Source organism: Nyctereutes procyonoides, unplaced genomic scaffold, assembly GCF_905146905.1.
Source record: "Nyctereutes procyonoides isolate TBG_1078 unplaced genomic scaffold, NYPRO_anot_genome, whole genome shotgun sequence".
Lineage (NCBI taxonomy): Eukaryota > Metazoa > Chordata > Mammalia > Carnivora > Canidae > Nyctereutes > Nyctereutes procyonoides.
Genome location: NW_026575117.1, coordinates 7,117,810 through 7,137,491, shown reverse-complemented (window position 1 = coordinate 7,137,491; position 19,682 = coordinate 7,117,810). Strand labels below are relative to the sequence as shown.

Genomic DNA, 19,682 nt, shown 5'->3' with positions numbered 1-19,682 from the left:
TCATTGCTGCCTTCCCAGAGGCTCGGCCTTTAGAACCTCCTCTGGAAGCTGGGTCCGACCTGCCTGGCCCAGTTCTGGGCCCGACCTACCTGGCGCTGCTGCTTCACTTCATTCTAACCTGGTTCATTTGAAACCATGTTTTGATTAATGAAAACCGAAAGAACTCCAGGAAATTTTAGGTATGATGTCTTCCTGAAGTCAAATGCCGAGATGTAGAGCTAGTGCCTTAATTTGTCGGTACGGATGACAGTGCTGTGTTTGAGCGAAGGAGTTAAGGAAATAATGTGTAAACAGAAGGAGAAAAATATCAAAAGGCAGCCATTTCAGCATCAGATATAAAGCCAGTTACAAGTCTATTCTCTATTTTTCCAATCGTTGACATAATGCCTGCCCCCACCCGTTCCAATGATCTAAACATATGGCTCATTTATTAAACAAATACTGAGTTCCAGCCACGTCTCAGGTACGCAGGAGCAGGAGATACTGCAGGAAGCACACAGGGAAAGCCCCTCCCACTCTGGCCCAGAGGACAGGCTGGGGGGAAGGAGAGAGGGACACAAGCAAAATACAGAGTATGCTCAATGATGAGGGCGAAGGGGAAAACACAGGTAGATTGTTGAGTGGTGGTGGCGGTGGTGAAGGGAACGGGAAGGGGCCTCCAGAGACGAGCTCAGAGCAGACCATCTGCACGGAAGCTCCGAAGGAAGTGAGGGGACAAAGTCCAGGGGAGGAAAGTCTAGTCCTGGGACCTGCAGGCACAAGGTCCCAGCAGGGTGAGTGTGTGCTCAGGGAACAACAGTGTGTGGAAGTGATAGGCACAACATGAGATCAGAAAAGTATTGGGGGCCAGAGCTACAGCCTCAAAGGCTATTGTAAGGATGCGGGCTTCTCCCTTGGGTGCCATGTGATTCCCCCCCCCACCCCACCCCCCCGCCACCCCCGGAGGGTTTTCAGCACAGGAGTGACAGGATCTGATTTAGGATTCAACAACCCTGGCTGCCTTCTGAATATAGACCAGGGAAGGCTAGTTAGGATGTTAGGATTCAGGGCAACAATCCAGGTGAGAGATGATGGCTCAGGCCAATGTGGAGGGGTGGTAGGAGGAGTCCAGAAATATCCAGGAGCATTTCCTGACGGATGTAATGAGAGGTGTAATTAGAAGAAAAGAATCAGGAATGTCTCCAAGGTTTCTGGTCTGAACAACTGGAAGAACAGAATTGCCATTTATTGAAATGGAAAGACTGCCAGCGGAAGAGATTCGAGTGTGTGTCTAGGTGGGGTGTGCAGGAAGGAGAGTGCGCTGGAAGTGTGAGCGAAGATTTAGGCATGTCAGGACTGAGCTGTCAGACAACCAAGAGGTGACCTAGAGTAGACAGGAGGATCTATGAATCTGAGGTCCATGGGAAAGTCTGACCTGGAGATAACACTGTTGGTTACACGTCTGTGTGTAGATAGTACTTGAAGCCATTAGGGTCCAAAAAAGGTCGTCAATGAATAGATAAAAACAGAAGAGATCGGATCACTGAGCCTTGGGGTGCTCCAATACTGAAAGGTTAGGGAGATTATATAGTCTGTTAATTATATAGTTAGGTACAAACTATATAATTATAATTATATTATTATTATAAATTATTTTATTTTATATTTATATTTTATAAATATAAATAATAATTAATTATATATAATTAATATTATATAATTATAATTATATAATTATTATATATATAATTATATATAAACTGGATTTGGGGGTTTTAAGAAAAAGTAGAGGGGCTCATAAGAATTAAATGGAGGTAAAAAGCATGTTGTGGGACTACTTGGCCTTCTGAAAGATCCCTGGCAAAACATCTATGTCTACCTACAGAGTGTGAAGTTGGTGATGCTCCCAAGAGTTTTGTAAATTAAGTAGATTCCACACTCTGGTACTTTTGCACAGCACATCCTAAAAAATCCATTAGGTGGCAGAAACACATTCACCAAATGACTATAAGCTAGGTCTCTCACTTCCTCTTTGTTTTCTCTCTCTCCTTCTCTCTCCTCCCTCCTTCCCCTTGAGCCCCCTGAATTAAAAGATACAAAGACCTCTTTAACTCCCAACCCTGTTGTCACAAAGAACCAGTATTTTCTTCAGAGAGCCAACAGATACCGTTAATCTGCAATACAGGCAACAGGTGAGCCAGGTAGATGGGGGTTGGGGACGTCACTTGGTTTGGAAATGTATGAATTGGGAGATGGTGTTCAGAGGAGTAAAGAGCAATAAACGACAGTGGGACCGTTAGGCTTTATTTTTAAACTTTTGATATTTAAGCGTTTTAAGCTCGGAGCAAGGTTGGGGGAGAAGGCTCAGAAAGTAAAATGCAAAAAACCTGTTTGAAAAAACATGCACAAGATGTCTTGGCACTAGCTTCATGTACACCAAATTACTAAATCTCTTCCCACTCCCTTGGGGCGCTGGTCCCCAAACCTGGGGATGGGATCACCTGGGCAGCTTCAAACATAACTGATGCTCACATTCCACCCATAGAGATTGTGATGTAAGTGGTCTGCCCTTAGAATTTCCCAAAAGACCTTTAGACGATTCTAATCTGGACAACTTTAACTGCCACCGGGTTTGTGGAATGCACAGTATAACTGACCTTCCCACAACTCAAACATGTCCCACCCCGTAAGACACACACGCTAGAACACTTCCACGTCAGCTTATTTGAGGGCTCGGTGTGGCCTCGGCCAAGTTTCATGGATTTATCATCTACTGAAAAACTTCCAGCACTTTCAGAACCAAACACAACGAATAAAAGCAACAACAACAACAACAAAAAAAAGCAAAAGGATGAAGGTAGGTGAGTTGCCTTTTTTTTTTTTAGGTAAGTTGCTTTTAAATATGTTTTTATTTCCTTTTGATTATTGTTGTAGGTTATGCTTTATCTCTCACGGTGCTGACAATTTGGTCTTAAACACCAAATTACAGTGGTTGCTTTTTGCTGCTCCTTGGCATCAGACACTAAATGGTAACAACTTTTCTATTACTTGCTGAGGCTTTTTTGTGATACAGTCACTAAGTCAGGCAGGGAAGACCCTGTGTGTTGCTCAAGTCTCCTTAGAAGACCCTGTGCTGCCCTCCCCCATCCCGTCACCTCGCTGCAGATGACAAATTTAACCCTTGACGGGCCTTGTGCAACTCTCAGCACCTTTGACAAGGACATAAGCTCCGCATTGTACCAATAAGATCTGGCAATTTATTCACATAGACTGAAGGGAACAGAGAATTCTTTTCTATGTCCAAGGTCCCCCGGTTGGACTAAGAATTAAATTTACATGAGACAGATTAACAGGAGGGGGGGAAAACCCCCAAAGGTTTATTACATGCACACAGAGACCCAATAATGCAATTGAGACCCAAGGAAATGACCGAGGCAGGCAGTTTTTATACTTTGTAGACAGAGAGACAATAAATCTGTGAAGAGTTGAACGGACGAACAAAACTTGCGGAGCTTCAGTTAGTAAGGAACGGAATTCTAAACAGAATTTGGGCTGGGATAGTATAAATCAGTAAAAAGGAACAAAGGTTGTTTGTACAGACTTCTTGGCTCTGCATTTTCCACCTCTGGTGATGGGGAGGTCTCTCTGCCTCCTGGTCCAGGGAGGGGAACTTTCACATAGATTTCCTGCTTGCTGGGGGACAGAGGCGGCTCTGGGCGTCCTTCTTGCACAGGCTGGCTCTTAGGTAACTTTTAATCAAAACAATCAATATGCCATAGTGGCCCATCTTGGGGCAGCCTGCCCTTGGTCCTTACAACACATACGTGTATGAATATTCACATATACATAAAACATGTGTATTTCTGGTCTCAATTGTTGCTGATCGGAGGTTGGCCACTGGTCTAGTTGCCATTCCTTTGTGAGCAATCTGCCTTCTCTATTGTAAACTTGAAGCTTTCCTGTAATTCCCATGATCTAGGTTTGATTTCATTATTATTTACCCCTAGTAGTATTCTTCATGTTTTCTATATTTGAGGATTTATGTATTTCTTCAAATATTGAAAATTCATAGCCATTATCTCCTCAAACATTATGTCCCCTATTCTATCCACTTCTGAACTCCCCAATCAAGTCGTATTGAACTTTCTCACCCAGTCTTCATCTCCAAACTTTTCTTTCCTGTAAATGGAATATATACCCTTTTATCCTGTGTTATGAGAGATTTTGTCACTGTTGAGTCTACATCCCAGGTTGACTATATATTCCGTTCCTAGAATTTCTGATCAGTTCTTTTCCAAATCAACCTGTTCCTCTTGGGTATTATGTTTTGCTTCCTTTATCTCTTTGAATATATGAGCCATATTCATTGTCAAGCTTTGTGTCATTCTATTATTCCTAACTCTTGGGTGAGGACTCTCCCAATTTTTTCATCTGCTTACCCTTCCTCCAGATGGTTGGTTTCTTCCTGTGATTTGTAAGTTTTTTATAATGCGTCCTCAGCAAGTGTTTTTAGTGGTGATCCAGTGTACCCTGTCTGGCTGATGTTGCCCTCCAGGGTGACTTTGTGCTTGTTTCCAACAAGTTCTGTGGGTTATGCTGCCTTTAGGTCCTGCAGCCTCACTTCGGGTCCTCATAGCACAGGTGGACTACGAATTTGGCTACAGCCAGCATTTGGTATTGGCCTGGTCTTCCAATATTTTTCACAGGACTCATTCTACCCATGTTGCCAGAAGATGACAAATTACTTTGCCACTTTTGTAAAGCAGTAGGCTGTTTTTCTAGTCCATATTTTATTTTATTTTTAAAAGATTTTATTTATTTATGAAAGAGAGAGAGAGAGGCAGAGACACAGGCAGAAGGAGAAGCAGGCTCCATGCAGGGAACCTGATGTGGGACTCATCCCGGGACCCCAGGATCATGCCCTAAGCTGAAGGCAGACCCCCAACCACTGAGCCACCTAGGTGCCCCTAGTCCATATTTTATAGATCAAATTGTACTTTATTATCTTAGCTTTATGCAGGTGTTTCACGTTGGCTCCTCACACTCACAGGATCTGTGGTTTGGGCTCTCCTCTCTGCACACATATTAAAGCTCTAGCCCCCCCACCCGCTCCCTTGGGATGCCTGGGTGGCTCAGCAGTTAAGCATCTGCCTTTGGCTCAGGTTGTGATCCGGAGTCAGGAGTCAAGTCCTGCATCAGGCTCCCTCTGGGGAGCCTACTTCTCCCTCTGCCTGTGTTTCTGCCTCTCTCTCTCTGTCTCTCATGAATAAACAAATAAAATCTTTAAAAAAATATATAAAACTTTAGCCCCCACGACTATACCTAGCTCAGAAACCCTCAGGAATCATGTTGGCTTTAGCTCACCCTTAGGATTTTGAGTTTCCCTTCTTTTGCTGACACCTAGGCTTCTTTCTTTCCAGTCTCTCTTACTGCCGCTTGCACCGCTTGATTTAATATTTTTGTTTGCGTAATTTTGTGTATTTGGAACAAGAAAGAAGTCTTTCACATTGGCTCAGTCTACCATATTTGCTGATATCATCTTAAAATACATTAAGTACTAATTAAGACAATAGTGTGCTTACCACATTAAAATAGTGCCTAACATATACACTATTATGTGATAGGTACTTAAAAATAGCTTTATTAGACACTTGCTATTTGCTAAGAATTCTTCTAATTCCATGGTGTGTCTTTATTCATCAAATTCTCATTTTATAAGGTTGGTACTATATTCAAACACACACTCAATCTGTATTATCCTTATTTTATAGATAAGGAAACCAAAGCACAGAGATAATAAGTAATAGGATATTAAGTGTAGGCCGTCCAGCTCCAAAACTTGTCAGCTTTATTGAGATATGAACCACTATTGAGTGTGGAATTTGATTTGACAAATGCAGATAGTTGAATAACCACTGCTACAATCATGACATCTGTTAACACATTTCTATCACCCCAAAATTTCCCTTTTGTCCCTTTGTAATGGTCTCTTCCCTCATCTTCTCTCCCCTACCAAACCACTCATCTCTTTTCTACAACCATAATTTTGCCTTTTCTAAAATGCTATTTAAATGTAATCATTTAATACACAGTGTCTGGCTTCTTTCCCTTAGCATAATGCTTTTGGGATTCATTCACAGTGTTGCAAAATTAGTATCCAATACTTTTAATCACGGAGTAGTATTCCATTGAACAGATGGATCATGTTTTGTTTATTCATTGATGGACATTTGGATTGTTTTCAGTTTTTACAAATAAGGCTGCTATCAATATTCACATACAAATCTTCAGGGGGATATATGTTTTCGTTTCTCTTAGGTAAATATCAAGTTATGTGTGATATTGTGATTTATAATAAATATGTCTTGTGGTCTTCCCACTTCTAACACAAGGCTTCTAAAACCCTTGAAATTTCCTAAGTGTGGAGAGAGACAAAATGTCTCTTGATACTTTAATGAGGACTTTCTGACCAGGGCTGGTTGTCAGGGGGAACCAACACGTGATTAGAAGGTTGGGACTTTCAGTTGGCTGAGGCTGAATTTATTGTCAGTGCCCAGTGGCCAATGATTTAGCCAATCATACCTAAGTAATGAAGCCTCCATAAAAGCCTAAATAAATAAATGAATAAATAAAACCAAAACAAATAAACAAAAAACCCCAATAAGTAACAGGGTGGGAGAGCTTCCAGGTTGGTGAACATGTGGAGCTTCGTTGACAGTGTTGTACTCAAGGAAGGCAGGAAGCTCTGTACCCTTTCCCCATACCTTGCCCTGTGTACTTCTTCTATCTGGCTCCTCCTAAATTATATCCTTTATAATAAACTGGTAATCTAGAGTAAACGGGTGTCCTGAGTTCTGTGAACTGCTCTAGCAAGTTAATCTAACTCAAGGAGGAGAATGTGGGAACTTCTGATTTATAGACAGTAGGTCAGAAATACAAATAACAACCTGGGCTTGTGATTGGCCTCTGAGTTAGGGGAAGAGGGACAGTCCTATGGGATATGATGCAACCTGTGGGTGGGTAGTGCCAGAACTGAGCTGATTTTTAAGACATCCAATTGGTGTCCTGACAATTTAAGAATTGCTTGTTGATGGGGGAAATCCCCCCCACAGCTTGGAGTTGGGTCCCAGAACCTGAAGAGCATGGAATCACAAAATTATATGGTAGGAATATGTTTAACTTTTAAGAAACTGCCACACTGTTTTCCAAAGTGGCTGTGTACCATTTTGCATCCCCACTACCAACTTATGAGAGTTCTAATTGCTCCACTTATTCCTCAACACTTGGTATTATTAGTCCTTTTAATTTTAGCCTCTTAGGGAGTATGTTATATCTCATTATTGTTTCAATTTGCATAATTAATGATATTAAGCATCTTTTCATAAGTTTAGTTGGCACCTAAATTTTTGATAAAGTCTCTATTCAAATTCTTTGTTCACATTTCAATTGAGTTGTTTGTCTTTTACTTATTGAATTGTAATAGTTCTTTACATATTCTGAAAATAAGTCCTTTACTAGGTATATTGACAATTTTTTTATTCTCTGTGTAAAGCCTGCACTCTTAGTCACTGCATATATTGCCCCTCACTATTTATTGAAATAATTGGGAAATTTCCACAGGTTAATGGCCTATTCCTAATAGAATTTGTTGGTTTTATCATTAATAAGGGGTAAGGGAACCGTGTTGAAATTTTTGTTTGGAGATTCGAAGTTCACATTTTCACTACTAATTGATTTTTTTTTTCATTTTGGTGCAGAAATGAACAGTCCTTGTTGGATTTGAAGAACTGTTGAGGTCATTCTATGATTATATCTGAATTGTCTAGCTTTGCCATCCATTGAAAATAACTATATACCTCTCAGTTTTATAAACCCTGCCCCGGGCAACTTGCCCTAAGGTGCCCTGTTTCCAATTCACTACGTGTCTTATTTCCTTATGGAAAAAGACAATTTCCAGAAGTCAGAATTAGAGAAGAGTGGATCTTCCAAAAGAACTACTCCCAAAAGAATTATCCATTTCATTGATGGAGACGTCATGGAAGAATATAGCACAGAGGAGGAGGAAGACGAAGAGAAAAAGGAACAGGAAACAAAGTCAACACTTGATCCTGTAAGCGTAGGGTATTGATACTAGTGAACATGGGGGCTGAATGAATGAGCGGTAAAGACAGGCAAGGTTTGTAGAAAATATAATTTTAAGCCAATTCTTTGTTCCCATTGGGTTGTTTTCTAGATCCATTTATAGTCAACTGATAATTTTTATAACCTTACATTTCTCCTCTTTGAGAAAGAAAATGGAATATAAATATATAAATATAAAGCATTTTGAGGCCTCTACATGAAACACTCTGTATCACCACTCTTGTTATCAACTAGTCTGACTTGATTTCTCTCCCTTTTTCTCTTTTTTTTTTTTCCAGTCTACACTTTCATGGGGGCCCTACCTATGGTTTTGGGCAGAGCAAATAGCAAGCACCTCATTTTCTAGTAAGTACTGCCAAGGTTATTTACTTATTTATTTTGTCCAAAATACTCAAAGATAGACTTACAGACCCTCAGAGTTAGTTGGGGCTTCCAATAGTTTAATCTACTCCACAGCATCTTGGAGAAAGGAGATGACCTGGTCCCTTCTCAATCTATGCTTGAAGATTCCCAAAGGCATAGAACCTCATACCTTCAGGCAGACCTTTCCAGCTCTTTCTGACTCTTTTTAGTAAACACTACCTTACATTTTGTCTTCTTTTAAAGTTGTTCCTATTGATCTTAGTTGGCTTTCTTAAGACCATATAAAACAAGTCTAGATTTCCCCTTTCATAGGACAGAGTTTCAAATATTTGAAGATAATAGCCTCTCACCAGCCCCCGCCTTGACTCTTCACCTGAATAAACTTCCAAGTTTTTTCTTAACTATTGTTGTGTGACACAGTTCCAAGTCCCTTCATCATAATCACTCTATTATGAACAACAACTTTATTGACGCTTCCCAGGGACATAGTGAATGGCCTAAGTGGCTGGCTATTTATAACACATGAAATACTAAATTTTATTTTGCTCGATGTACAATTTTCTTTAAAACACGATTGGTGGCATCTAATTACTGATTCTCTTCTAACTTGCATGATTATATGTACAACAGGGAGGAAATGACTTTAAAAATCTAAGAAATTATGAAGTATAGCTATAGCTCTGAGAAATTGATCTTCATTCATTCATTAAGTAAACATTTATTGAGTGTCAATATGTGTTTGGCACCATGCTGGTCCCTGGGACACAAAGACAAATGACAGTCTCTGCTTTCAAGGGAGTCAATATTCAATGGATATTACAGGCCAGGAAGCATGCCTATAATTACAATTTGTTGCCACAACTGCCAGGGTAGAAGGAGCATAGGGACTACTGATGGGGTGACTCAATAATGCTGACATATGGAGGCAATACCTTCAGAGTGCTATGAAAGTATGGCTAAGGTCAGCTTTGGGGACTGACTGTGAAAGTCACTGGGGGTGGAGGAGAGGAGGGAGGCCTTTAAATTACAGTAAAAAAGTGATGATGGGGTGATTTAGTCAGATGGTAGGAGCCTTAAAAGAGCAAGTTCTTTCACTTCAAGGTAGAGGGTTAGGAATTTGGAAGTTACTTTGGGAATCCAGTGAGATACCAATCTTACCTCAAGCATAACACACTGACAGAAAAAATATCATCTGCCAGAGAGCTCTGTGCTTTATTTTGGTCAAGACTAATTAAAGAGGTGAAATGTTTTGGAGGTAGAAAGCCTTAGGAGATTAGGTCAGATGAAAGTAGCAAAACCCAATGCAGTTAATATGAGAATGAGAAGAAGAACAGGTACTGCAGTGATTTCCATGTTGGGCTTTGACTTAAGATGGCAAAGTCAGGATGCAAGGGGAATCAAGCTGCCTTCCAGGTTCCAAGCAGAACTGTAGCATTCAAGTGCATCTGTGTGGGGGCTTCCAGCTAGTAGTGGAAGCATAAATATGCCAGCACTCAGCACCCTGGTCTCCACACAGAAACTTTGGAGAGAGCTAACCCCCAGATGAAGCTGTAATTAATGTTTCCAATTTAAAATTCTAGTCGGTCATGAACAAGAAAACTTCCTAAGATTTATTCTAATATTTTAGAAACTTCTCTTATATCCATGGCATGGTGGCAAATGAGCAGATTAAAGAGCTAGATATTTTTGAAAAGATAAACCCATTAAAAATGGGGAGCACCATTCTGATGTGCTATATGAGTAATACACCAAGAGGAACAAGCGGTCATGGGGATCAGAAAATTGTGTTATGGGATGGGGGTGGAGTGTCAGATATCCTATAGTTTTAAAGGATAACATTTCTAGGAGATACTTCTGAAAACCACTATTAATGCTAAACTTTATCCCTAACTTTTACAACCAAAGCATCTATTCTGATTGCCCAGGACCAATGCTGTAGTAAGTATTTTGAAAATCTCTCCTGACATAGCCAATATGGAAGGGACAGTTTAGAAGTAATCCCATGTGAAGATAGAAGATTTAACAATTCCTTTTGAGTCCTAGAACTTTTTGAGAGTTTGGAGCAATTGCAATATTTTGTCAGCCTTGAAGGTAAGTGTAGTAATGGGTCACCTGCAGGCATGTTTAAACTCTTGTCCCCTCAACTGACACTAAGGTTTACTTTCTACTTCAGCTTACCAAAAGTGCTTGTTCTTTCCTTTAGCATGTGAATTCCTCGGTGGAAGATTTGCTACCTTCTTTGGCCTTAATCAACCCAAATATCAGTATGTGTTAAACGAATACTATAGGACACAAAGTAAGGTATGTGACATCCTGATGGAGGATACCAAGAGCCCTGATGTGGGAAGATTGGTTGCTTCCACTTCAATATAAGTTATTTTCCCACCAGGTAATCATGTACAATTTCACCCCAGGACACTTCTGATTTGCCTTTTCTGTGTAAAGTCAGAATGTCATCAGATGGGGTATAGACGTTGGTTGAACATGAAGCCTGAGATTGCCTAGATAAAGAAGCTTCTCACAGGGGTGACTCTGCAAGAGGAGTTCAGAGGTATTTAGTTTACAATTAAACTTTGCTATATTTCTCTCCATACCAGGAAAGTGACAAGGAAAGTGAAGGGGATGGATCAAAGACCCAGCCAGCCAAGATTCCTAATGAAAGGTGTCACCTGGAAGCTAGGGGCCAAGAGTATGGAACTAGACAACAGGACATCGTAGAGGGTGTTCCTCAGTGGAGCGCCTCCTCCAGGGAGGGCCTGGCAGCAGATTTCAGCTCATAATGGCCAGCAGGACTATAGTTCCTCTGGATGTCTGTTCCACTGCTATTGGTGACCATGACCAAAGCACCACAGGTAGTGCTCCTGAGCTGATCTGTGATTTATTCAGCAAGCAATAATGAGAATTATGGATGCGTTCTCAATTTTATAAGCCCCCCAAGTCAACTCCCGCCCCCCGCTTCCGCCCAGCAGTGATGCAAGTCTTGCTAGTCAGTTATGAACTCTTATTATTCATGTTTGCACAGAAATGCAAATGCCTTAAGGAATTTGGATCTGGCAGTTTTGGATTGAAACTCTTCATCATGGGGCTAGGGTACAGAAAAGAAGCTCTCTTCCCGAAGATACTTTGGACATTGTGAAGTCTAAATAAGTCCCCTTTCAGCGTTTGATGTAAGGTGTGTGCTTCCCCAAAGCCACCCTGGCTTAGTTGGGGCTTGCTTTACAATAAGCAAACATTGCTAGTAACTTTGTACATCAAAGTCTTTGAGGATTGGGTGCATTTTCCCCACACACAATTAAAAAAAAAATCTAGGCTCTAGAAAAAGTATTTGAAAAAACGGATGATTTTGTTTATTTGTCAGCAAAATTTTATTTTATTTTATTTTATTATTTTTTTTGTCAGCAAAAAATTTTTTTTTATATATTTTTTTTTGAATTTTTATTTTTATTTATGATAGGCACACAGTGAGAGAGAGAGAGGCAGAGACACAGGCAGAGGGAGAAGCAGGCTCCATGCACCGGGAGCCCGACGTGGGATTCGATCCCGGGTCTCCAGGATCGCGCCCTGGGCCAAAGGCAGGAGCCAAACCGCTGCGCCACCCAGGGATCCCTGTCAGCAAAATTTTAAAACCTGGGAAGATCACACATGGAAATCATAGCTAGATATCACAAATTGTGCTGGCCAGAGGTCGCTGGGCTATAATAGAAAAACACAGGATTTGCAGTAATAAGACCTGAGGTCAAGTCTCAATTTTATCTTATACTAGTTGTGTGATTTTAGTTGTCCAGATTTCTGAGCCTTAGTCCCCTTCTTTGTAAAATAGGGGTGGCATATATTTATTCCTCAAGGGTTGTTGTTAAACAAAATGGTATAAATGTGAAAACACTTTTAAAAGTGTAAATATTCAATGTTAACGCTTCCTTAATGGCTATTATAGACTGTTACCTTGAAAGTCTCCAAAAAACCATGCCTTCTGGAATTCATGCCATGGTACTGTCCCATTTACACTGACCCTGGGCTTGGCCCCATGACTTGTTTCAGCCAATGAGACAGTAGCAAAGGTGATGCAAGTGGAGGCTTGATGAGCACCTGCAAATGGAAACCTGTCATCTTAGAAACTTCACCTTGTGGGCACCTGGGTGGCTCAGTCAGTTAGGCATCTGCCTTCTGCTCAGGTTATGATCCTAATGTCCTGGGATGGAGTCTCACATTGGGCTCCCTGCTCAGTGGGGAGTCTGCTTCCCCCTCTGCCCTCATCCCTGCTTGTGCTCTCTCTCTCTCTTTCTATCTCAGATAAATAAATAAAATATTAAAAAGAAAAAGAACTCCACCTTGTAAAGGGCTTGACTTCTCAATAATGAAAGGCCACATGGAAAGAAATTCCCAAGGATGAAAGACTCTCGTGCATTCCAGTCCCAGCCAAGCTCCTCACCAAATGCAGCCACATAAAGGACCTCTTTATCCTACGTGGAGCAGATGAACCCTGCAGCTGAGTCCAGTCAACCCACAGAATCACGAGAAATAATAAATCATTATTGTTTTGGAGTGGTTTGCTATGTAGGAATATGCAGCTGAAATAATAGCTCTAAGAGAAGGGGAACTTGGAATTGATCTGATATAAAATCTAGAAGAAGGCCTGGAGAATAAGGCATTGTTGGTTGAATATATGAGAATAAGACAGGTTTTGTGGCATAATAGGACCACTCTAAGACCTCAGTGGTTTGAAACAACAACACTTTGTTTCCTTCTCATGAGAAGTCCACTGTCAGTTCAGGTGGCTTCCCAGAGTGTTGGCGCAGTGGTACCTGCATCTCTGATCCTACGATTCCTCCAGACTGTGATGCATTCAGGGCTGCTGAAGCAGAAGTGGAGTGGTCAGTTAAGCACTCGCAATCAGCGTCTCCACTAAGAATAAAACATGTCACTTTTGATTATGTTTCTTCCACCACAGCAAATCACATGGACACAATTAACTTCAAGGGGTGTGAGCCTCCTAAGACAGCTGAGAAGGGGAAACACTTTCTTCCAGCGGCAGTACGGGATAAATGACAGACTCAAGCATCGATATGGTATTGATTTCATCTCAGCTCTGTCGCCCCTTTGTAACCCGATGGCCCTGTGCAAGTGACTCAACTTCACAATGTTCTGATGTATACAGCAGATTTGATACAGGCAGCAAATTCAATTTGGACTAGCTTATGCAACAAAAAAAGAGAATTTTTTGGAGGGGTATTGAGGTATCTTATGCACCCCAGGGGTGCATAAATTTCAGTACATCTAGAAAAAATCTAATAAACACATACATGAGCAATACTCTCTCCATTTCTCATCTTTCTTTCCTGTGAGGAAGAAAGATTACTTCATAGCTCTTTTATTTTTTATTTTTTTATTTTTTTTTTACTTTATTTTTAAAGATTTTATTTATTTATTCATGAGAATACACAGAGAGGAGAGAAAGAGAGAGAGGCAGAGACACAGGCAGAGGGAGAAGCAGGCTCTATGCAGGGAACCAGACGTGGGGCTTGATCCTGGGTCCCCAAGATCACGCCCTGAGCTGCAGGCGGCGCTAAACCACTGAGCCACCGGGGCTGCCCTATTTTTTATTTTTTAAAAGATTTTATTTATTTATTGCAGAGAGAGAGAGAGAAAGAGAGAGAGAGAACATGAAAGCAGTGGGAGGAGCAGAGGGAGAGGGAGATAATCTCCAGCAGACTCTGTGCTTAGCACAGAGCCCAACGAGGGGCCTAATCCCATGACCCTGAGATCACCACCTGAGCTGAAACCAAGAGTTGGACACTCAATCGAATGAGCCCCTGAGGTGCCCTAGCTCTTTTATTTTGTAATCTTTATTGAGATATAACTGATCTATAATATTGTATTAGTCTTAGGTGTACAACCTAATGATTAATATTTGCTTGTATTATAAAACGATCACTACAATTAGTCTAGTTAACTAACATCCACCACACAGAAAATTTTTTTTCTTGTGATGAGAACTTTTAAGATCTACTCTTTTAGCAACTTTCAAATATACAATGTTATTAACCATAGTTATCATGCTGCATCATTACATCATCATGATTTATTTATTTTATAACTGGAAGTCGGTACCTTTGACCACCTTCACTCATTTCACCCCCCTCATCATCCTCCACCTCTGGCAAACACCAATCTGTTCACTCTATCTACGAGTTTGGATTTTTGTTGTTGCTGTGTGTTTTTATTGGTCAGTTTTTAGATTTCACATATAAGTGGGATCATGTGGTACTTGTCTTTCTTCATCTGACATATTTCGCTTAGCATAAAAATGCCCTCAAGGTCCATCCATATTGTTACAAATAACAAAATTTCCTTTTTTTCATGGCTACAAAGTATTTCACTGTGCAAATATATATGTGTATGTGTGTGTCTCTGTGTGTACCGTTTCCTTTATCCATTCATGCATCGAGGGTTACTTCTGTGTTTTGGCTATTGTAAATAGTGCTGCAATAAACATGGTGCGTATATGTTTTTGATTAGTGTTTTCATCTTCTTTGGATAAATGCCCGTAAATGGAATTGCTGAATCATGTAGTGGTTCTACTTTTCAATTTTTGAGGAACCTCCATACTGTTTTCCATAGTAGCTGCACCAACGTACATTGCCACCAAGAATGCACAAATGTTTCCTTTTCTCCACATCCCCCCCCAACTCTTGCTCTTTCTTGTCTGATACTAGACACTCTAACAGGAGTGAGGTAATACCCCATTGTGGTTTCAATTTTCATTTCCCTGATGATTAGTGACATTATGCGGTTTTTCATATATCTGTCGGCCATCTGTTTGTCTTCTTTGGAAAAATATCTATTCAGATGCTCTTTCCACTTTTTAAAATTTGATTTTTTGGGAGGGCTATTGAGTTGTAGGAATTCTTTTTATATCTTGGACATTAACTCCTTATAAGATACACGATTTGCAAATATTTTCTCCCATTCATAGGGTTGTCTTTTCATTTTGTTGATAGTTTCCTTTGTTGGGTAGAAGCTTTTCAGGTTTAAGTAGTCCCACTTGTTTGCATTTGCTTTTGTTGTTTTTGCTTTTGGTGTCAAATCCATAACATTTTAAAACTCACCTGTTCAAGTCACTGCCCCTCTGTCCCAATTCCAAGCATGCAGGACATAGAATCTGATCAGGCCTTTTGGCTCAGGTGACCATCCCTCATCTGATCAGTTGTGACCAGGGAAGTGGAGTCATGTAGCAACAACATGAATATAGGATCTACTTCTGAGTGAGCAAGATTCTCAAGAGGGGAAGATTAAGGTGAAGTAGGCAGACACACCCTACGACCATTCTAAGGATAAAATGTGAAAACTGAGGAAAGGCATATGGTTCTAATTAGGTACTTGAACCTTAATATCAGTTATAATTATTAATACTGATGACAATTGTGGGTTGAAGGAATCTGAGTGGTTTATCCCCATTAAGGAGTCAATCTTAGTTCTTTATCTGACAGGCCCTGTTAGTCTGATTTCAAGATAAAGTAAATCTGAGGTTTTGATGTAGCAGGAAAAAGTGGCTAAGCCTACCAGTTAAGCATTGGTCATTTGTGCCTCAGGTGTCAGATCACACTAAAACTCTGTCCCTGCTTTATCTGCTAAGTTGCTTCAAAACAGACCGTATGATGGATGCTTTTTTATTTTTCTACTTTTCTTAAAAATTAACTGTACCCTGGAATATATCCACTCAGTGTTGATTCTAGAGAACCAGGCAAACCAAAGTGTGATGATATTAGCAGGAGTGAATTTTACCTAGCAAATACTATACTCTCAATCTGTTTTTCTTCTCCTCTGAAAGAATGGAGGTGGCCTACCCTTAAGGTCAGTGACCATATGCAAATCAATCAAATCTTGAGCTAAATATCCTGAGGAAAACAAATGGAAACCAATACCCAGATCTTGTCAGGCTGTGGCTGCAAGATAAGTACACATTTTCTTTAATGTTAATTCCTTCTTTTAATATTAATTGGGCATCTTCCACATACCAGTTACTGTTTCAGGTGCTAGCAACCAAAGAGACAAAAATCTCGACATTCCTCTTGGCCTTAAGTTCCAGATAGCTAAATTATCAGGACACCCAGGCTTTGTGTGGCCAGCCTCGCAAATGGTCCCAATAACCTTCATCTTCTGGTCCTCACGTCCTATGTAGCCTTTCCCACATTGAACAAGGGACATCTATGTGACCAATAGAATATGTCAGAAGCCATGGTGTGATACTTCTGAGATAAGAGAGACAATGGCTACTGTTTTGGTCTCCTTCTTAAATCACTTACTCTGGGGAGAACCAGCTGCTACATTGTGAGTACATTCGTGTAACCTATGGACAGGTCCATTTGGTAAACACTGAAGTCTCCAACAAACAGCCGGTGAGGAACAGCGGAATTCTAATAGGCCTCAATTTTCCTGAGAGCCAACCACAGTGTCTCTACTCCTCTGAACTAGGTCCTGGTAGCTACCGGGTCACAGACTGGCTGGCCTACCCCCTTGCTCAGACAACTGCCAAGACCTACATGCACAGCTCCCCCTCCTGAACCAGGACGCCAGGAGTACAGGCGTTTTGGGCAGCCAGGGCTCCCAGGTGTCTCTCTAATGGAAGGTAACCCCAACCTCAGCCCTGGCAAGACTTTCAACCTCAGAACCTGGCAAGTTCCCCTCAGATCTGCCTTCAAGGGAAATAGGCACCATTAGTTAGGTTAAGGCTTGGAATTATTTAGATGTCTTGGGTCTCCCAAGAGCCTGAGCCATTGATCCTGCTGCTTAGGACAAATGCTGAACCGTTCCAAATCTCCGGTAACCACTACCTAGCATCTAGCTTGCACATACACAGCACACACCCCTTCAGCAGACCCTGGGCAGCCAGGCCCTCCAAGCCTCTGATGCCATGGCTGGGCTAACCACCTGGATCTTCTCCTGGGATGCCCCTACAAAATAATATAGTACTGAGGCTACAAAGGTGTGAAAGTCAATGCCCTTTTAAAAGTGCTGCTAAGGGATGCTTGGGTGGCTCAGCTGTTGAGCACCTGCCCCTGGCCAGGGCATAATCTGCAGTCTCAGGATCGAGTCCCTGCCTCCCTGCTTGAAGCCTGCTTCTCCCTCTGCCTACGTCTCTGCCTTTCTCTCTCTGTGTCTTTCATGAATAAATAAATAAAATCTTAAAAAAAAATAAAAGTGCTGCTAATAGGGACCAAGGTTAGCACTAAACAAAAAGAGCTCCCAGGTGTCTCATTCAAGGACAACTCAGGCCCTCCAAAAAAGGCTTCAGAATTCTCTCCATATCTGGCTTTAGAGAGAACAGGAGCCTTTGTGTAGTGTGAGCTTGGATATTGGCAGATGTGTGCTTATTCCTAAGAGCTCACAACTGTGATTCTGCTCTTAAACTGGGTCCTAGCCCAGAAGCAGGGCACTGAATGGCTCTTCTTACCCCTTGCTCCAGAGCTGTGCTGGGACACCAACAAATTTCTCTCTCCCACCAGGCCCCCAGGAGCAGGGGCCTCTCCAGCAACCAGTGCTCCCTGCTATCTCTTATCAGAGGATACCCCAACCGGTCAGCTTGGCCCCACCCTGGCAAGGCAGTCCAGTGTCCTCCAGCTCTGCTGTCAGCGGAAATGGGCATATTTGTGTAAGATAAGGCTTGGAATTAAGTAGATGCTAGGTACTCCAAATAGCCTGTTCCCTGGCCTGGCCTCTCCCTACATCTGCTCTGTTCTGTGTCCCTGGCTACCCTGAGGCACGCATGAGCAATCTGCACTTTATCTGCTGACTTTGGGCTGACCTGGGCTCTGCAAGCCCAAGGAGCTCTGAGAGGACCCTCAACTATCTGTATGGCTTCAGGGCAGAGGGAGCCCAAGATGGGAAAATCTTTCTTTTCTTTCTTTTCTTTTTTTTTCTTTTCTTTCTTTTCTTTTGTTTCTTTTTCTTTTCTTTTTTCTTTTCTTTTCTTCCTTCTTTCATTTCTTTTTTTTTTCTTTGACGATTTTTAATTTACTTTGAGAGAGGACGAGAGAGCAAGCGAGCAAGCGAGTGTGTGTGTGATGGTGGGGAGGGCAGAGGGAGAGAGAGAATCTCAAGCAGACTCCAAGCTATGTGCGGAGCTCAAGGTGGGGCTTGATCCCAGGATGCTGAGATCACTACCTGAGGCAAATCAAGAGTCCCACACTCAACTGACCAGGCCACCCAGGCACCCTGATGGGAAAATATTTCTGAAGTGGCAGATTAATATGGCAACAGTCAGCCTCCATTTGGACGGCTGACCAATGGATTTCCAGGGTTCTCCAGCAATCAAGGCTCCCGGGTGTCTCTAATTGGAGGATGTCCCAACCATCCTTGTGCCTCACCTGGCAGGGCAGCCCTGTTTCCCCCAGCTCTTCCCTCCAGGGGGAATATGCACACTTGTGTAGGTGACGGCTTGGAATTAGACAGATGCCTCCTATCTGCGACAGCCGGCTCCAGGGACTGGCCTCTCCAGGAACCTGCCACCTTCCAGGTGTCTGGCTCCCCTGAGGTGAGTGGTTGGCACATGCGAAGTACCTGCCCTGCCACTCTGCAGAGGGCAGCTGGCCTGGACCACCTGCACAGCCCCCTGGGCAGAGAGATCCCGAAAGCACCTTAATACTGGCAACTGTCAGTCTGCCTTTGGACTGGCTGCCTGATGGGGTCCAGGGCTTGTCCAGCAATCACAGCTCCCCAATGTCTCTTACTGGAGAGTGTCCTTGTGTAGTCCAGGCCCTACCACTGTTTGGTGACTTGGATCTCAGAGACAGAACTGCTCCTGCAAAGATCCCGGCCCTTGTTGAGGAGAACAGAAGTGGCAAAACAGGAAAAGGTGAAAAACCAATCCTGTAGGGGAACCTGGATGGCTCAGTAGATTAACAACAGAGTCTTGATTTCTAGTCGGGTCATGATCTCGGAGGAGGGGGAGTTGTTGGATCAAGCCAGCCTACAGGCTCCATGGCAGGGGGAGTCTGCTGAGATTCTCTCTCTCTCCCTCTGTCCCTCCCCACTGTGCTCTCTCTCTCTAAAATAATAAATTTTTATTTAAAAAAACAACAGGCTTGTAAACATGCTAATTTTATCATTTTGGAATGGCTACATATCCTAGGGCATCTTTTAGTCAACAGATATATATTTACATATATTTAAATTTTTATTTAAATACACTTTAGTTTTTT

At 41.9% G+C, this 19,682-nt stretch overlaps 1 protein-coding gene across 3 annotated transcripts; it reads left to right on the top strand.

Annotated features, from left to right (window-relative positions):
- The first annotated feature begins 2,071 nt into the window (after positions 1-2,071).
- Positions 2,072-14,969, top strand: FAM177B (family with sequence similarity 177 member B). 3 transcript variants are annotated; one of them, XM_055333939.1, is made up of 5 exons: positions 2,072-2,171; positions 7,737-8,089; positions 8,400-8,466; positions 10,688-10,785; positions 11,082-14,969. In XM_055333939.1, exons 2-5 carry the CDS (start codon positions 7,916-7,918, stop codon positions 11,262-11,264), a joined length of 522 nt encoding a protein of 173 aa, XP_055189914.1. In that variant the 5' UTR covers positions 2,072-2,171; positions 7,737-7,915; the 3' UTR covers positions 11,265-14,969. The 3 variants fall into 3 exon arrangements, with proteins under 3 accessions (XP_055189914.1, XP_055189912.1, XP_055189913.1); XM_055333937.1 differs by lacking the exon at positions 2,072-2,171 and adding an exon at positions 2,575-2,836; XM_055333938.1 differs by lacking the exon at positions 2,072-2,171 and adding an exon at positions 2,575-2,840.
- The last annotated feature ends 4,713 nt before the right edge of the window (positions 14,970-19,682 follow it).

Excerpts from the sequence above, each read along its gene's own strand:
- FAM177B (XM_055333939.1), top strand. The coding sequence starts at position 7,916 with ATGGAAAAAGACAATTTCCAGAAGTCAGAATTAGAGAAGAGTGGATCT. Across the intron at positions 8,090-8,399 it reads CAAAGTCAACACTTGATCCT|TCTACACTTTCATGGGGGCC; the intron begins GTAAGCGTAGGG and ends TTTTTTTTCCAG. Across the intron at positions 10,786-11,081 it reads ACTATAGGACACAAAGTAAG|GAAAGTGACAAGGAAAGTGA; the intron begins GTATGTGACATC and ends TCTCCATACCAG.